The sequence below is a fragment of the Pan troglodytes genome, chromosome 8, assembly GCF_028858775.2.
Source record: "Pan troglodytes isolate AG18354 chromosome 8, NHGRI_mPanTro3-v2.0_pri, whole genome shotgun sequence".
NCBI lineage: Eukaryota > Metazoa > Chordata > Mammalia > Primates > Hominidae > Pan > Pan troglodytes.
The window spans coordinates 145,642,333-145,657,917 of record NC_072406.2 but is presented as its reverse complement, the minus strand read 5'-3'; the positions used below and the strand labels follow the sequence as shown (position 1 = coordinate 145,657,917).

General features: G+C 55.3%; 1 protein-coding gene across 4 annotated transcripts; it reads right to left on the bottom strand.

The window, feature by feature from the left end:
* Nucleotides 1-1,159: 1,159 nt before the first annotated feature.
* Nucleotides 1,160-13,572, bottom strand: PAOX (polyamine oxidase). 4 transcript variants are annotated; one of them, XM_016919679.4, is made up of 7 exons: nucleotides 13,221-13,572; nucleotides 12,233-12,719; nucleotides 11,059-11,258; nucleotides 8,503-8,755; nucleotides 3,757-3,869; nucleotides 3,118-3,275; nucleotides 1,160-1,541 (listed from the first exon to the last, which is right to left on the bottom strand). In XM_016919679.4, exons 1-7 carry the CDS (start codon nucleotides 13,399-13,401, stop codon nucleotides 1,398-1,400), a joined length of 1,536 nt encoding a protein of 511 aa, XP_016775168.4. In that variant the 5' UTR covers nucleotides 13,402-13,572; the 3' UTR covers nucleotides 1,160-1,397. The 4 variants fall into 4 exon arrangements, 2 of the variants coding, with proteins under 2 accessions (XP_016775168.4, XP_016775169.4); XM_016919680.4 differs by having other exon boundaries at nucleotides 12,957-13,478; XR_010146722.1 differs by lacking the exon at nucleotides 8,503-8,755 and having other exon boundaries at nucleotides 12,957-13,477.
* Between the last annotated feature and the right edge of the window lie 2,013 nt (nucleotides 13,573-15,585).

The following is a 15,585-nucleotide window of genomic DNA, read 5'->3' as shown; positions in this document are numbered from 1 at the left end:
TCCTCACCAAGCCGGTCCCTCACACCCAGAGGGGGCAGCCTGGGTCTTGCTGCCTTTCTCCCTGGGATACAGAATTGATGAAACCCTAAATGTTAACGATAAAGATTTTTGTACTTTAAGGAAGCTGCATTCCCTCATGGTCCTAGGAGCACAAAACCACAATAAAACCCTGTGGAATCTGAATTTCTCTCACAGGCGTCTGATGGGCAGGTGTCCCCAGAGAGACCAGTCTGGTGACACAGCAAATGCAGGTGGGGCTGCTGGCTACAGAGGGAGGCTGGGGCTCGGGAGGGTGGGGGTCAGGGAACACCCTAGGAGGGGCGATTTGAACAGAGACCAGAGGGTGAGAAGAGAGGAGCCCTGCAGATCCAGGCTGGGGTGGAGGGGCCGGAGAGAAGCTGGACTCCCAGCACACTCACCCCAATACCACCCAGCACCCCAGCACACTCACCCCAATACCACCTGGTACCCCAGCACTGCCCACACCCCAACACCCCCCAGCACCCAGCACACTCACCCCAACACCCCCCAGCACCCAACACTACCCACACCCCAACACCCCCCAGCACCCCAGCACTGCCCCCACCCCAACACCCCCCAGCACCCAGCACACTCACCCCAACACCCCCCAGCACCCAACACTACCCACACCCCAACACCCCCCAGCACCCCAGCACTGCCCCCACCCCAACACCCCCCAGCACCCAGCACACTCACCCCAGCACTGCCCACGCCCCACACACACCCTGGCTCCCATGGGCTGGGCACCGTTTCTCTTTTCAGGCCTTATTATGTATTCACTTCCTCCAGAAAACCCCCAGCCGCAGGGCAGGGCAGGGCACCCCTCATCTCCCCAGTGCCCTGCGAACCTGTGAAGTGGGCGCCTGATGCAGCATCAGTTGATGAGCAAGAGGAGGGTTGTCAGCTATGCTGTCATCCCAGGCAGCAGCCACGAGAATGCAGGGGCATGAGAAGCAACTACAGGACCCAGAGTTCAGGGAACCCAGAGTGTGGGGCCATGTGTGGTTGTGGGGATTGGAGACACAGGGCCCTGTGCAACCTGGGCCCGGAGCAAGACAAAGACAACAGCAGCAGATGCTGGAGCCCCAAGGCAGGAAGGACAGGACAGCCTCAAGGCAGGAAAGATGGCTCTGGACGCTGTGGCTGTAACTTGCTTTATGTGTCCAGCATCTCCGTGAGCATCTGGTGTCTCAGCTCAAGTCAACCCTGGCCAGACTCCAATAACAGACACAAGAACTGAGAAGGTGGCCCCGGTTACCAAAAACCAGAGGACCCTCATTAACATCCCCAAATCTCAAGCCAGACTGAAATCTGTCAGAGGAAATGAGGGTCCCAGCCTCCCCCGACACGGGTGGAACAGAGTAGGCTGGGCCCAGCTAGAGCCTCGGCCTGGGCTGCTGCACCTGCGGGGCCCACAGACTGAGGAGGCGGTCGGCCTCCCTCCATCCCGACAGCAGAGCCCCGTGCGTCGTGGAGTAAAACGTGCGATGTGTGGCTTCCCCCGCAAACAGGATCTGGAGCTGCAAAGAAGAGCCAGGGTTAGAATGGGGATGCAATTCAGACAGCAGGGTCTGGGCAAAGAAACACAGAAAATGGCTCACAAGCATCCACCAAGAAGCAGGAAAACAGCTCACACACCTCCACCAACGGACGAGAAAAGGGCTCACGCGTACCCACCAATAGCCAGGAAAACAGCTCACACACATCCACCAATGGGCAGGAAAACAGCTCACATGTATCCATCAACAGCCAGGAAAACGGCTCACACGCATCCACCAACGGGCGGGAAAACGGCTCACACGCATCCACCAACGGGCGGGAAAACGGCTCACACGCATCCACCAATGGGCGGGAAAACGGCTCACACGCATCCACCAACGGGCGGCAAAACGGCTCACACGCATCCACCAATGGGCGGGAAAGGAAGCGACTGCACCCCGCAGCTCAGGTGTGAACAGCTTTTAGAGAAAACAAGGGGTGTAAACACTGAATAGTGATCTGGCCTCAACCCCTGGATCACATATGGGGAGGGTGGGGGAGGGATCTGGGAGTCGGGTGGGCAGAGGAAGAAAGCTACAGCCTTATCTGATATAATGAGAAGTCAATTAGTAACACCTGGAACTGAAAACTCAAGAAACATTTCCAAGCAGGTTCACTGAAGAGAGACCATGAGCTGATTGGAAAACTGAACAGTGACTAAATATTGGATCATATTGAGGAATGATTATTAATTTTTAAGTGGGTAAATGGTATCATAGTTATATGGTTTTATTTTTATGTTTTCTGAGACAGAGTCTTGCTCTGACACCCAGGCTGGAGTTCAGTGGTGCAGTCATAGCTTACTCCAGCCTCAACTTCCTGGGCCCAAGCCTGAGCAGCTGGGACTACAGGTGCATGCTACCATGCCTGGCTACTTGTGTGTGTGTGTGTGGAGACCGACTCTCACTATGTTGCCCAGGCTGGTCTCGAACTCTTGGCCTCAGCAAACCTCCTGCCTAGGCCTCCCAAAGCACTAGGATTACAGGTGTGAGCCACTGCCCTCAGCATCATAGTTAAGTATTTTACAAGGATGTCTTTATCTTTTAGAAACAGGCACCAAAATATCCTGAGATGAAACAATGTCCTGTGTGACACATGCTTAATAAGAAAGGGCGGGGGTGGGCGGGGAGCAAGCTTGGCTTAGGGGAAGCCTGGTGGGCACTGAAAGGTTCTCCCTACTTTTGTACGTTTGACATTTTGCACAGGAAACGTTTCTCAAAACCTGGTAGCAGAAACATGTTTTTAGAGATGCAGTAAACTTAGCGATGAGAATCAGCTGGGAGCACCGTCTGAGAAGGGCAAAAGGGGCTCCACCTGCCATTTTGGTTTTATTTTCTTTTGTTAGCACTGCAGAATTCTCTGACTTTTTAAGCTATGTGTGTGTATAATTCTCACAAAAACAGTACATTTAAAAATTATTCTTAGTTTCAAAAAGAAAATGGCTTCCGAGCCTGGGATCCCAGCCCACCCGTCACTGGCTGGTGCTCCTGCAGCACAGAGACTCGGCGGGGCCTCTGCAGCGGGACCCACGCCCCCCGACTGGGGCACGCCACATACCTGGGCGCCGGTGCCGTCTGCAGGGAGGGGCTGAGCCAGCAGGTCCAGGTCGCCCCCAGTACTGCCCACGGCCACGTAGCTGTAGGACCCCCTAGTGTACGGGGCGCTGTGCCAGCGAGACCGCAGGACGCTCTTGGGCGCGGGGAGCCGTGGGTTTCCTGAGCCACAGAGACACTGCATGTTAACCGAGAACTCTCACCCACAGGTCTGCAACTGTTTTTGTCATTTTTAAAGACTGAGCAGTTTAACGTGAAAGATGCTATGCAGGAAGAAAACTGAGCAGCAGAGTGCGTCAGGAGAGGCTCTTCCTGCCGCCTCTGACCCGAGAGCAGCGGGCCGGGACCCGGGAGCTGTGACAGCAGCAGCTACTGTTTCTGAGCCTTGGGTTCCTCCTCTGTAAAAATCTGATCAAGGACAACGGCATTTATTTTGGTGGCAGAAGTAGGAAGTGTTTGCAAAGTCATTTCAGTTCCTCGGAGGTAAGAACTGTTACTGACCCCACTAACGTGAGGAAGGATGGTCCCTGGAGATGTACAGAGTCAGCCAAATTTAGTTTTTCTCTGTTCTGCAAAGTCTAGTTTCTGTTTAGAGATCAACCAGTAATGAGCAGAGGCAGGAACCGGCGTGTGTGGTGAGTACCTGTCACTCTCCGGAGCACTTGGGTGAGACACAGAAGTACTTCTTCATCTGACAGAGTCTCCATGAACTCAGACTCAAGCCCGGCAATGAACCCACAGAGAACGTGGACAGACCTGCATGGAGAAAGAGAGCCCTGGGATGATGGCGTCCAGCCCAGTTCTCCGCCCGCGTCTCTCAGCAAGGAACCACTGATGGAGCAGGGGCCCCAGAGGCACAAAGAGCCACCCCACAGAGCGTCCCTCAGGCAGCAGTTCGCAGAGTGTGGGCGGCAAAGTCCTGGGGGTTCGAAGGCCCTGCCAGGGACCCTCAAGGTCACAGCCATCTTCAGACGCTAAGACGGCATTTGCTGTTTCCACCAGGCCGACATTTGCACCTGAGCAAGAGCCAGGGCAGGTAAACCGTCCCTTAGCAGAATCAGGCAGCAACAGGATCTACATGCGCCTACAGGCGTTCCCACCACTGCACATGCGGGTTACAAAATGCTGCTTTTTGCAGCCGTCAAAGAACGAGATCATGTCCTTTGCAGGGACATGGATGGAGCTGGAGGCCATTATCCTTAGCAAACTAACACAGGAACAGAAAAGCAGATAGCACGTTTTCCCTTTCAAGTGGGAGCTAAGTGATGAGAACACACACTGGGGCCTATGGGAGAGTGGAGGATGGGAGGAGGGAGAAGGGCAGGAAAAGTAACTAATGGGTACTAGGTTTAATTCCTGGGTGATAGAACTAATCTGTACAACAAGCCCCCATGATACACGGTTAGCTATATAACAAACCTGCACGTATACCCCTGCCTCTGAATATAAAAATTAAAATATATATATTAAAAAATGAATAAAAATGCTGCTTTCACTTGAGAATGTCCTTGATCAAAGGCAGTAAAAGTTACTAATTTTATTAAATCTTGATCCTCGAGTTCATGTCTTTTTAATAATCTGCGTGGAGGGCCAGGCACAGGGGCTCAGGCCTGTAATCCCAGCACTTTGGGAGGCCAAGGCGGGCGGATCACAAGGTCAGGAGTTCGAGACCAGCCTGGCCAATATGGTAAAGCCCTGTCTAATAAAAATACAAAAATTAGCCAGGCGTGGTGGCGGGCACCTGTAGTCCCAGCTACTCGGCAGGCTGAGGCAGGAGAATGGCGTGAACCTGGGAGGTGGAGGTTGCGGTGAGCCAAGATCGCGCCACTGCACTCCAGCCTGGGCGACAGAGTAAGACTCCATCTCAAAAAATAATAATAATCTGCGTGGAGAAGCGGGATCCGCATAGAACACTCCTGCTGCGTGTGGTGCACGGTGGCCGTGGAGGACTCGCCCGGCACACGCTATTCCAGGCGGGGCTGGTGCGTCTTTCACAGACAGGCTCAGAACTCAGGAGAGCACCAGTCAGACAAATCATGGTCTGGTATTTGGCGACATTTTCTTGAAAATAAGCAAAGTGTCTCTATCACAGGAAAACAACTAACAAATAGTATTTATAGACAATGACAAAGTTTAAGCTCTCAAGCAAAAACTGCAATTTTAGAAAAGCTTGTTTCTGCCACCAACAGCATAACAGCTTCCCAATCCTGAAAGACTTTTCTGAGATCAGTGGTATGTTAATAAATTTGATTTTTTATATCGTATAATGAAATGTATCAACATTTGGAAGACTACATGAGCCAATATATATATTTTTTATTTTTTTAAGACATGGCCTCGCTCTGTTGCCCAGGCTGGAGTTCAGTGGCTTGATCACAGCTCACTGCAACCTCCGCCTCCTGGGCTCAAGCAATACTCCCACCTCAGCCTCCCAGTAGCTGGGACCACAGGCACGCACCACCACATCTGGCTAGCTTTTTGTATTTTTGGTAGAGACTGGGTCTTGCTATGTTGCCCAGGCTGGTCTCGAACTCCTGAGTTCAAGCCATCTGCACACCTTGGCCTCCCAAAGTGCTGGAATTACCGGCATGAGCCACCAAGCCCAGCCTAGTATTTTCCAATGACTAAAGTCATGGATAGGTAAAAGATCCATTTAAAGTGCAAGACAGGCAAATAGATTTCAGTGTCACAGAAGACAAAAAATTCACTGGTGTGCTCTCCGATTTCATATTTGGCCAACCTTTAAGGAACTGCTACTACATCTTGACTTTTGATGTAGTATCAAAGAATACCCACAATCATTTCAAAAGCTATTTAAATATCACTCCTTTGGCCGGGCGCAGTAGCTCACGCCTGTAATCCCAGTATTTTGGGAGGCCAAGGTGGGCAGATCACTTGAGGTCAGGAGTTCGAGACCAGCCTGACCAACATGGAGAAACCCCATCTCTGCTAAAAATACTAAATTAGCCGGGTGTGGTGGTGGGCGCCTGTAATCCCAGCTACTCGGGAGGCTGAGGCAGGAGAATTGCTTGAACCCGGGAGGCGGAGGTTGCAGTGAGCCAAGATCGAGCTATTACACTCCAGCCTGGGCGACAAAAGCAAAACTCCATCTCATAAATAAATAAATATCACTCCTTCTTCCAACCACATATCCATGTAGATCCACATTTTCTTCCTATGTTTCAACCAAAATAAAACATCACCACAGAATGAATGCAGAGGAGGCCTGAGAACCCAGATGTCTTCTATTAAGTGTAACACTGAAGAGTTTTGCAGAAAAGGCCGGGCGTGGTGGCTCACACCTGTAATCCCAGCACTTTGGGAGGCCGAGGTGGGCGGATCACTTGAGGCCAGGAGTTCGAGACCAGCCTGGCCAACATGGCAAAACCCTGTCTCTACTAAAACTACAAAAATTAGCTGGGCATGGTGGCACACACCTATAATCCCAGCTACTCGGGAGGCTGAGGCAGGAGAATCGCTTGAACCCAAGAGGCAGAGGTTGCAGTGAGCTGAGATCACGTCACTGCATTCCATGCATTCCAGCCTGGGTGACAGGGAGACCTCGTCTCAAAAAAAAAAAAAAAGTTTTGCAGAAAAGACAAAACTGCTGCCACCCTTCATTAAATTTTAAGAAAATATTCATTTAAAAATGTTATTTATGCTAACATAGAATAGGTTTGTTACTATCATCTCAAATAATATTTTAATTTATCACGTGGTGACTGGGTGCGGTGGCTCGTGCCTGTAATCCCAGCACTTTGGGAGGCCGAGGCGGGCGGATCACGAGGTCAGGAGATCGAGACCGTCCTGGCTAACACGGTGAAACCCCGTCTCTACTAAAAATACAAAAAATTAGCCGGGCGTGGTGGTGGGTGCCTGTAGTTCCAGCTACTCAGGAGGCTGAGGCAGGAGGATGGCGTGAACCCAGGAGGCGGGGCTTGCAGTGAGCCAAGATTGCACCACTGCACTCCAGTCTGGGGGACAGAGCGAGACTCCGTCTCAAAAACAAAAAAATATTTTATTTATCATGGGGTAAATTTACAGATGTGACTCACATAAACAAAAGCTCTTTGAGATCCCCAACCCTTTGCAGGTATATAAAAGGATGGGACAGCTACCACCCCATGCCACAGACAGGGTCCCACCAAAGCACTCAGGGTCCCACTGATGTCCTAAGCAAGAGAGCACAGGAGGTGGGGCTGGGCCTGGAGCAGGTGGCTCTACACACAGTCACCCACCCGGCTGCCCACCAGCAACCCAGGCCTATCTCAACACCTGGAATGCCAGTTTTCTTTCTTTTTTTTTTAGACAGAGTTTTGCTCTTGTTGCCAAGGCTGGAGTGCAGTGGCACAATCTCAGCTCACTGCAACCTCTGCCTCCCAGGTTCAAGCGATTGTCCTGCCTCAGCCTCCTGAGTAGCTGTGATTACAGGTGTGTGCCACCACACCGGCTAATTTTTTGTATTTTTAGTAGAGACGGGGTTTCATCATGTTGGCCAGGCTGGTCTCGAACTCCTGACCTCAGGTGATCCACCCGCCTCAGCCTCCCAAAGTGCAGGGATTACAGATGTGAGCCACCGCACCTGGCCGAAATGCCAGTTTTCTCTTCAGTGTGAAGGAGACACACAGGCTTCCCCCGTCACAGGTGCAGGGCTGGTCTGCAGCCTGCAGCCTCCTGCTCCCAGGGGATGGCAACTATGAACCATCTGACCGGCATGCCCTACATCCCACCCCATCCCGGGTCTTTCAGAACAAGAACTTGGTGCCCCCTCCTGCGGCATCTCTCAGTGGAAACGTGGAATTATTTCTGCCATCTGACTACATCAGGCTGTCTTTGTGTTTTAATCTTGCTGGAAAAGTCAGTCCCTCCATCCCCACATCACTCATGGGATTATCTCCTGAATCGCCACATGGTCTAGATATGCTGTTTCTAAGAGGGCCAGCCCATACAAGTGAGCCCTTCCTCTGTGGGTCTCCCATTCCATTACTTCTCGGAATGTTTCCTTCCATTATTTCATCCCATTTAACTATTGTCTCCCCAGGTATGGGCAGATGGTGTTTCAAAGTTCTTCTGTATCTACAAGCCCCAGCTCCCTGCAACATTCCAGTAAACACGTTCCCACTGACTGAAGACTGAGCCTGCCTGCAAGTCTACAAACACATTCTGGGCCCTGAGGGACACTGACAACCCACATACAGCAGGGCGCCATCTGTCCCCGCAGGGGTCAGGCCCAGCTGCAGCCAGCACCTGGTGGGGGGGCGCTCATGGGATCCCTACCCATTAAACCCCCTAGAAATACCCTGCACTGAACGGACACACTGCTGCATCCTCCATCAGATGAAGGCCTATGAGCCAGCCACTCGCAGAACTTCTCAGGGAGCAAACGTACGCAAAGGCAGGTAGGACCACAAAGCCAATGAGCTTCCGGAACCAGGCGTCCTGTAGCTCAGGGGCAGCATCCTCCAGGGGCGACGTGTCCTCCCACACCAGCTGGATCAGCTGGCAGTCTGGCTCCCAGAAGGGCTCCTCAAACTCCAGGAAGATTTTGTTGTTGGTCCCAAAGCCTATCTTCCTGATTGCTTCTGCCTTCTCAGCCGGCAGGGGAGGGTCAAAGAAGGTGTCCAGATGTTCCTTAAGAAAACCTGGAATTCAGAATTGGACTCTTCTTACATCACATAAAGCCCTCCATGGAAGTCCTGTCTGTCCAGACCTTGGATCCAGCAATTTGCCCTGCTGGTGTTTATCCTACAGACACATTCACACAAGCAGTTTTACTTTTTTGTCCTTGTTTTTGAGATAGGGTCTTGCTCTGTTGCCCAGGCTAGAGTGCATGCAGCACCATGATCAGGGCTCACTGCAGCCTTGACCTCCCTGGCTCAGTCCTCCCACTTTGGCCTCCCAAACTGCTGGGATTACAGGCGTGAGCCTCTGTTCCCCACCTTTCACCCAAGTGTTTTTTGTTTTTTTGTTTTTTGGGTTTTCTTTTTTTTTTTTTTTTTTTTGAGATGGATTCTCACTCTGTCACCCAAGCTGGAATGCAACGATGCCATCTTGGCTCACTGCAACCTCCACCTCCCAGGTTCTAGCGATTCTCCTGCCTCAGCTTCCCAAGTAGCTGGGATTACAGGCACCCACGACCAGGCCCAGCTGATTTTTCTATTTTTAGTAGAGATGGGGTCTCGCCATGTTGGTTAGGCTGGTCTTGAACTCCTGACCTCAGGTGATCCACCTGCCTCAGCCTCCCGAAGTGCTGGGATTACAGGCGTGAGCCACCGTGCCTGGCCAACACAAGTGTTTTTAAGTGCACATGTAAAACTACATGAAATAGAAAAAGTGAAGACCACCTAAATTTCCATCTATGCTTATGAAATAATGACAAGAAAACACTGCGTGGCAAATTAACCCGCTCCTTTTTTTTTGAGACAGAGTTTCGCTCTGGTCTCCCAGGCTGGAGTGCAATGGCACAATCTCGGCTCACTGCAACCTCTGCCTCCTGGGTTCAAGCAATTTTCCAGCCTCAGCCTCCTGAGTAGCTGGGACTACAGGCACCCGATGGCTAATTTTTGTGAACTGGCTCCTTATAAACAAAATGCTCACAGTTGTAGCAATGTATCTACTGACAATGTCCCCGGTGATCAGCACTTAGCAGGCCCTGCAAGCACTTACTCCAAACGTGAATGAACAAAGCCACTGGAGGGAAACAAAAAAGACCACTGTAGATCTATGTGTGCTGATTTGGAAACACTGACAAGTTCTATTAAGAAAAAAACAAAAAACAAAAACAGGCAAACTGAGCAGCAGATTTTTGGTTTTTTTTTTTTCTGAGACAGAGTCTCACTCTGTCACCCAGGCTGGAGTGCAATGACACCATCTCGGCTCACTACGACCTCTGCCTCCCCCGTTCAAGCGATTCTCCTGCCTCAGCCTCCCAAGTAGCTGGAATTACAGGTGCCTGCCACCATGCCCAGCTAATTTTTGGATTTTTAGTAGAGACAGGGTTTCATCATGTTGACCAGGCTGGTCTCGAACTCCTGACCTCAGGTGATCCGCCTGCCTCGGCTTCCCAAAGGGCTGGGATTACAAGCGTGAGCCACCACGCCCAGCCAGCAGCAGATGTTCATGTGTGGACGATGACTGCATCTCTGGGAAACAGCAATGGGGTCTCAGTGCTCATCCCTGCCCCGGGGAGGGCAAAGCCATCCCTTGGAGACAGGAGTTAGGGCTGCAGAGGCTCTTGCTTTTCATCACACACCCGTCAATCACACCTAGATTTCCAAGTGAGTGCTGGCAATCGCTAGCTTTGTGAACTTGGGCAATTAAGTGACTTCTCTCTACTTGCCTAGATGTTCAAATCTGTCATATGCGGGACAGTGACAGACACCTCCCAAGGCTGCCTGAGTCAATGAGATAACTCAGGCAGAGACCCACAGCAGCGTGAAACCCGTGGGAAGCAAATGTCCAGTTGACAGCAATTATCCTAGTAACTCTGTTTTCAACCATCTCCACCTTTTATAAAACAGCTTCAAACCACCTCTACTCAAGGACAGATCTAAAGCACCAGATCTAGAATTAAACAGAATTATACACATGGCTCCTTCAACAGGTCACCCCAGGCCTGACCTTCAGACCAGGCTTTTCATGCCTTTTCCTGTCTGCAGCAAAGTGCGGCGTGGTTAATCTCCAAGGCCGTCCCAACCCTAAACGGTTACCTCCAAGCGAGCAGGACGCATACTTATTCGCGTTTTTTCTTACGGTGAAACCCTTAATTCCAAAGCATGCAATTGCTACAAAGCATAACAGAATCATTCCTTCCACCTATCTGGAACTTACTAGAACGAAAATGTGAGCTCCGTACACAAGCAAACGCCCCAGAGCCAACTGAGGCAGGATAAGGGCAGAGGCGGGGGCACTTGGGATGGGGGTTTGGGCTTAAAACCTGACCTACCTAAGGGCACGGTGACGATGACGTGGTGCGCCGGGAACCGGTCTCCATCCTCACACTCTACCGACACTGGAAAGGTCTCACCGGGAAAGGCTGCCTCCTGGAAGGACCCGTTCCAGTGGATGGTCTTCACAGGCTTCTCAAAAACTACAGTGTCCTCCGGCAGGGCGGCCATCATGCAGTTTGTGAGTCCTTGGTAGCCCCTAGGAAGACGGAAGTGCTGGTTTCGTAGAGGCCCAGTCCCTGGAAGGGCAGGACTGGTGGAAATACGTGCTCTGAGTTCCCACCCGCATCAAAGGTAGCTGCGGGGAGCTCTCCATCACTCAGGGCCAGCATGGAGGGCAGCTCCACTCTGTGGTTTTCCACCTCAAGGATGCTCACACCTGCCCTCCAGGCTGTAAGGGAGGGTTCAGTGGGCACAGAGCTCTCAAGGCAATCTGCCGGAACCAGGGCTTCCTCCTTACCAACACAGAGTTCCTGACTCACAAATGCCCATTGCCTGGCCAGGAGCCTTGGGGCCAACACCAGGGGTGACGGGACAGCCCGAGGAGGGTCTCACCTGCACCTGGTACCTGGCAGCCACCCTGCCACAGGGAGAGGGCCTGTCTGGCCCCCTCTGCAGTTGAAGCCCCTCATAAATACAGGAGCAAGAGAAGTCTTTACTGTTCTTCTTTTTTTTTCTTTTGAGATGGAGTCTCACTCTGTCGCCCAGGTTGGAGTGCAATGGCGCAGTCTTGGCTCACTGCAACCTCCGCCTCCCAGGTTCAAGCAATTCTCTTGCCTCAGCCTCCCGAGTAGCTGGGATTACAGGCACGCACCACCACGCCCGGCTAATTTTTGTATTTTTAGTAGAGATGGGATTTCACCATGTTGGCCAGGCTGTTCTTGAACTCCTGACCTCATGATCCACCTGCCTCAGCCTCCCAAAGTGCTGGGATTACAGGCGTGAGCCACCGCGCCCGGCCTTACCTTTCCTTCTTTTAAACACACTCTCTCAGAAATAACTTTTTTGGCTTAAATGAGCAAAACTAGGGAAAGAAGCAACCAGTCTGTCTGAATGGGGAGGACAAATGGTCTCCTGTCCCTCCCATACCCAAGCAAGAGCGGAGCCCAGCCAGCCCCGGGGCCCTCGGGAGACTGGTGGGAGCACTCGCGGGGCAGGGGCTCAGGCACGCACTTAGAAAAGGTGCAGTCCAGCCCCGGCAGCACGGTATACTCCCCAAAGGGTGCCAGGGCCACCAGGTCCATGCTGTGGGTGCCGCTCACACAGCATTCCAGGTTGAAGAAGGAGTTCAGGACGGCCAGCTTCAGCTTCCTGGTCTCCTCATCCTCTGTCCAGCCGGCCACGTGCTGGCCAATCTCCTTCTTGAGGTACTCCCCGACGCTGGGCACCGGGGTCTCTGCAGCGTGCAGGAACTCCCGGGTCTGGTCTATCAGGCCGTAGAACAGAGTCGCCATCTCCGCCACCAGCTGGAGGCTCACGCTGGCCCCGGAGCTGGCGTAGCTCACGGAGGGCAGGCCCACGTGACCCCCGGTCTCCACCAGCTGGTTCTCCTCGGACAGCTCCTTCTCCCCCAACAGCCCGTACTCAGCAGCCAGCTGGAAGACGGGGTTACCCCGGGAGGGCCCATGGATCCAGTGCGCGCCCACCTCCACCACGCCACCTGCGAGGGGACAGCAGATGCCACCTGGAGGTCCCTTTCCCAGAACGGTCACCCCGAGCCCTTCTCCTGGGCCACGCCCACGCTGGCCTTCCCAAGGAGGATGTACCACACTGTCCCCAAGGGCCCTGTGGTCCCCCAGGGCAGGGCCCTGTCAGACCCAGTTTAAGGGGAGCACCTGCGCAGGAGGGCACTTTTCGGGCGGTGTGGACCAGAGGGAGGGGCGCAGGGTGGGCGTACCCCGGGGCTGGGGGGGCCCCCGTGGGGCAGAATCAGGGCGGCCTTGTGGAGCCGTAGGTCGCCTTCCCTGGCCGGCGCCCTCCTGACTAACTCTGAGCCCTGAGTTTCGGGGCGGTGAACTCTGGCGGATTAAGCGAGCGGGGATTCCCTCGGGGAGCCCGGTGAGGCGGCCGGGCAGGTCAGCTGCGCGCAGGGCAGGTTGGGGCCGGCGAGTTCGGGCGCAGCCGGTTGGGTTCCGGGAGGGGCTCCGGGAGGGGCGGTTACCGAAGCGGCGCTCCGAGCGGATGCGGCCCCCGGCGCGGGCCGTGGCCTCCAGGACCCGCAGGTGCGGGAAGGCGGAGTGGCCGCAGAGCCTCTGCGCCGCGCCCAGCCCCGCGATGCCGCCGCCCACCACCAGCACCCGGGGTCCGCCCGGGGCCTCCCCGACGCTGCCGGTCGACTCCATCGCGCGGTCCCGGCAGTCCGAGGGCTTCTGAGTAGCCGGGAGGTCTGGAGCTCTCGGAGGAGGCCGGAGGCGGAGCGAGGGGGCGGGGTGGGGCGGGGGGGGCGGGAGGGGCGGGGAAGGGGCCGGGCCGAGCCCCACAGTGCGCCTCGGCCTCCGCGAGCCTCCGGACTGGGCTCGGGTCTCAGAGGGAAGCGCCCCGCGTGGGAGGGCCCGCGAGCCCGCGAGGACAGGCGTCAGGGAGAGTCCCGCGCTGCCGGGCGGTGCGCGCGAGCGTCCCCATGGAGGGAGAAGCCGGCCGGCCGGGCGGGCCAGTGTCTCCTCCAAGGGAGACGAGGGCGCAGCGAGCGCTTCCCCCAGGGACCCGCGTCGAGTGCGAGGGCGCAGTGGGTCTGGGGGTGCCACGGTGTCAGGGGTGGGACCTGGGAGAGCTTAACGCGTCCGGAGGGGGGCTGTGAAAGCCTCCAGCATCGCCAGCGAGCCGTCAGTTCGCGTGTGCGCGCGCCTGCGTGTGCGTGTGTAGTCACAGGTCTGCAGGGACACAGGACCAAAGTACAAAGTACACTCGCAAAGTACAAAGTTCAGAAGCCGAGGGCAAGTGCAGAAACGTCCCTCGCCCGGGAAGTTGAGCGCACACCCAGGCACGCCTGTGTTTCTGGAGAATCCCCGGTGCAGGCGGCCGAGTTTTCTACTGCATCGCAGACCGCGGGGGTTGGAAAGGCTCCCGCCCTGTTTTCAGGCGCGTCCCCGCCTCCTGAGCCCCCGTCCTCTGCGGAGGGGCCGCGCGCTCCAGTTTGCCAGTGTGAGCTTTACTCTTCGCTCTCAGCGTGGGCCTCCTGAGCCGTGTCTTACTTTCCTTTGATTCCCTCTCGTCCCAGCTGGAGAAAAGGCTCCCGGAAGGGTGACCTGGTGTCGCTGGATTCCACTCCCCATCACTCCCTAGCCAACCCCGCGAGCTGAGCTCCAGGCAGGGAGAGGGGCGGGTGCCTGGGAGGCGGGCTGACTCCCTGGGCGGTGGCGGGCAGGGGTCGAGCGTCCTCTGTCCGTCAGGGGCCCGCAGCGCCAGGAGGCGACGCTGGATGCAGTGGCCATCTCCTCCTGCCTCCAGGCCATGGGGAACCCAGGGCGGATCCCGGGTCAGCAGGGCCAGCTGTCCACCAAGCTGACCCACCCGACATGCCAGGACTAAGGAAAGGGCTGCCCCACCCCCTTAGTCGGATGGCAAGTGTTTGGGGTGCAGCCCCCGCCACGAGTGTCACCTGTTCTGCCTGAGCAGGCCTCTCTCTTACTCCCTGCTCTTGGGCCTGAAGCAGAGCCGCTGGCTCAGTGGGGCGCTCCATTCTGAGGTCCCTGGCGTGCACCACGGAAGCCCAGCGGGACCACCCACCCACCTGCCCCGGCTCCCCAGCGGAGGTCCTGAGATGGCAGATTAAATACTCTGGGGTCCTGAATTCCACAGACGAACTGGGTCCCCCACGGGTATGGCCAAGGGGACGGCCCACTCCCTAGTGGCTCCGTGTGAAATCGAGCTGCTGCTGCTCTCACCACAGGGCCCAGCTCACTGCCCAGACACAGGAGCACATCGCCCTGTGCACGGGCTGGGTGGGCACGGCTGTGAGGGAGGCCACCCCATGCCTCAGGCCTCCTGCACAGGCGTGGGCCTTGCCACTCTGGGTGGACAGGCTACTTTGGCCCCTCAGCCTCTGGGGACTGCTGCCCTGTTTTCAGCACCATGTCAGGCACCATCCAGTCAGCCAGCTCCTCCAGCCCCGAGACTCCCCTGTGTCCTCATTCTCCTGGGCCGTTACGGTCGGCCAGGGCCCAGCCTTTGCTCGAAGGCCGTCCAGGCTGGGCTCTGGTCAGGCATCGATGTCCCCCAGGCACCTGGCCTCACCTCGCGTTGGGACAGCCTCTGCAAGATGGAACAGGAAGGGTCTGGCTTTGCCTCTGTCACCTCCTCCCGGTCCATCATGTCCTCCTGGCCAGCCCGTTCCTGGTTCCTGCGGGGAGCCCAGCCCGAAGGGGAACCGAAAGATTCTAACTTAACTCTAGTTCAGCCTCCCGGATCCTCCTGTGGAGGAGCAGGATCCCATAAAAGCTACTTGGCTCAGCAACTTGCTGGCCAAGCCTCCCCACAGCGGTCCACACAGGCCAGAGGTAAACATGCCCATGCCCCACACCCGGAAG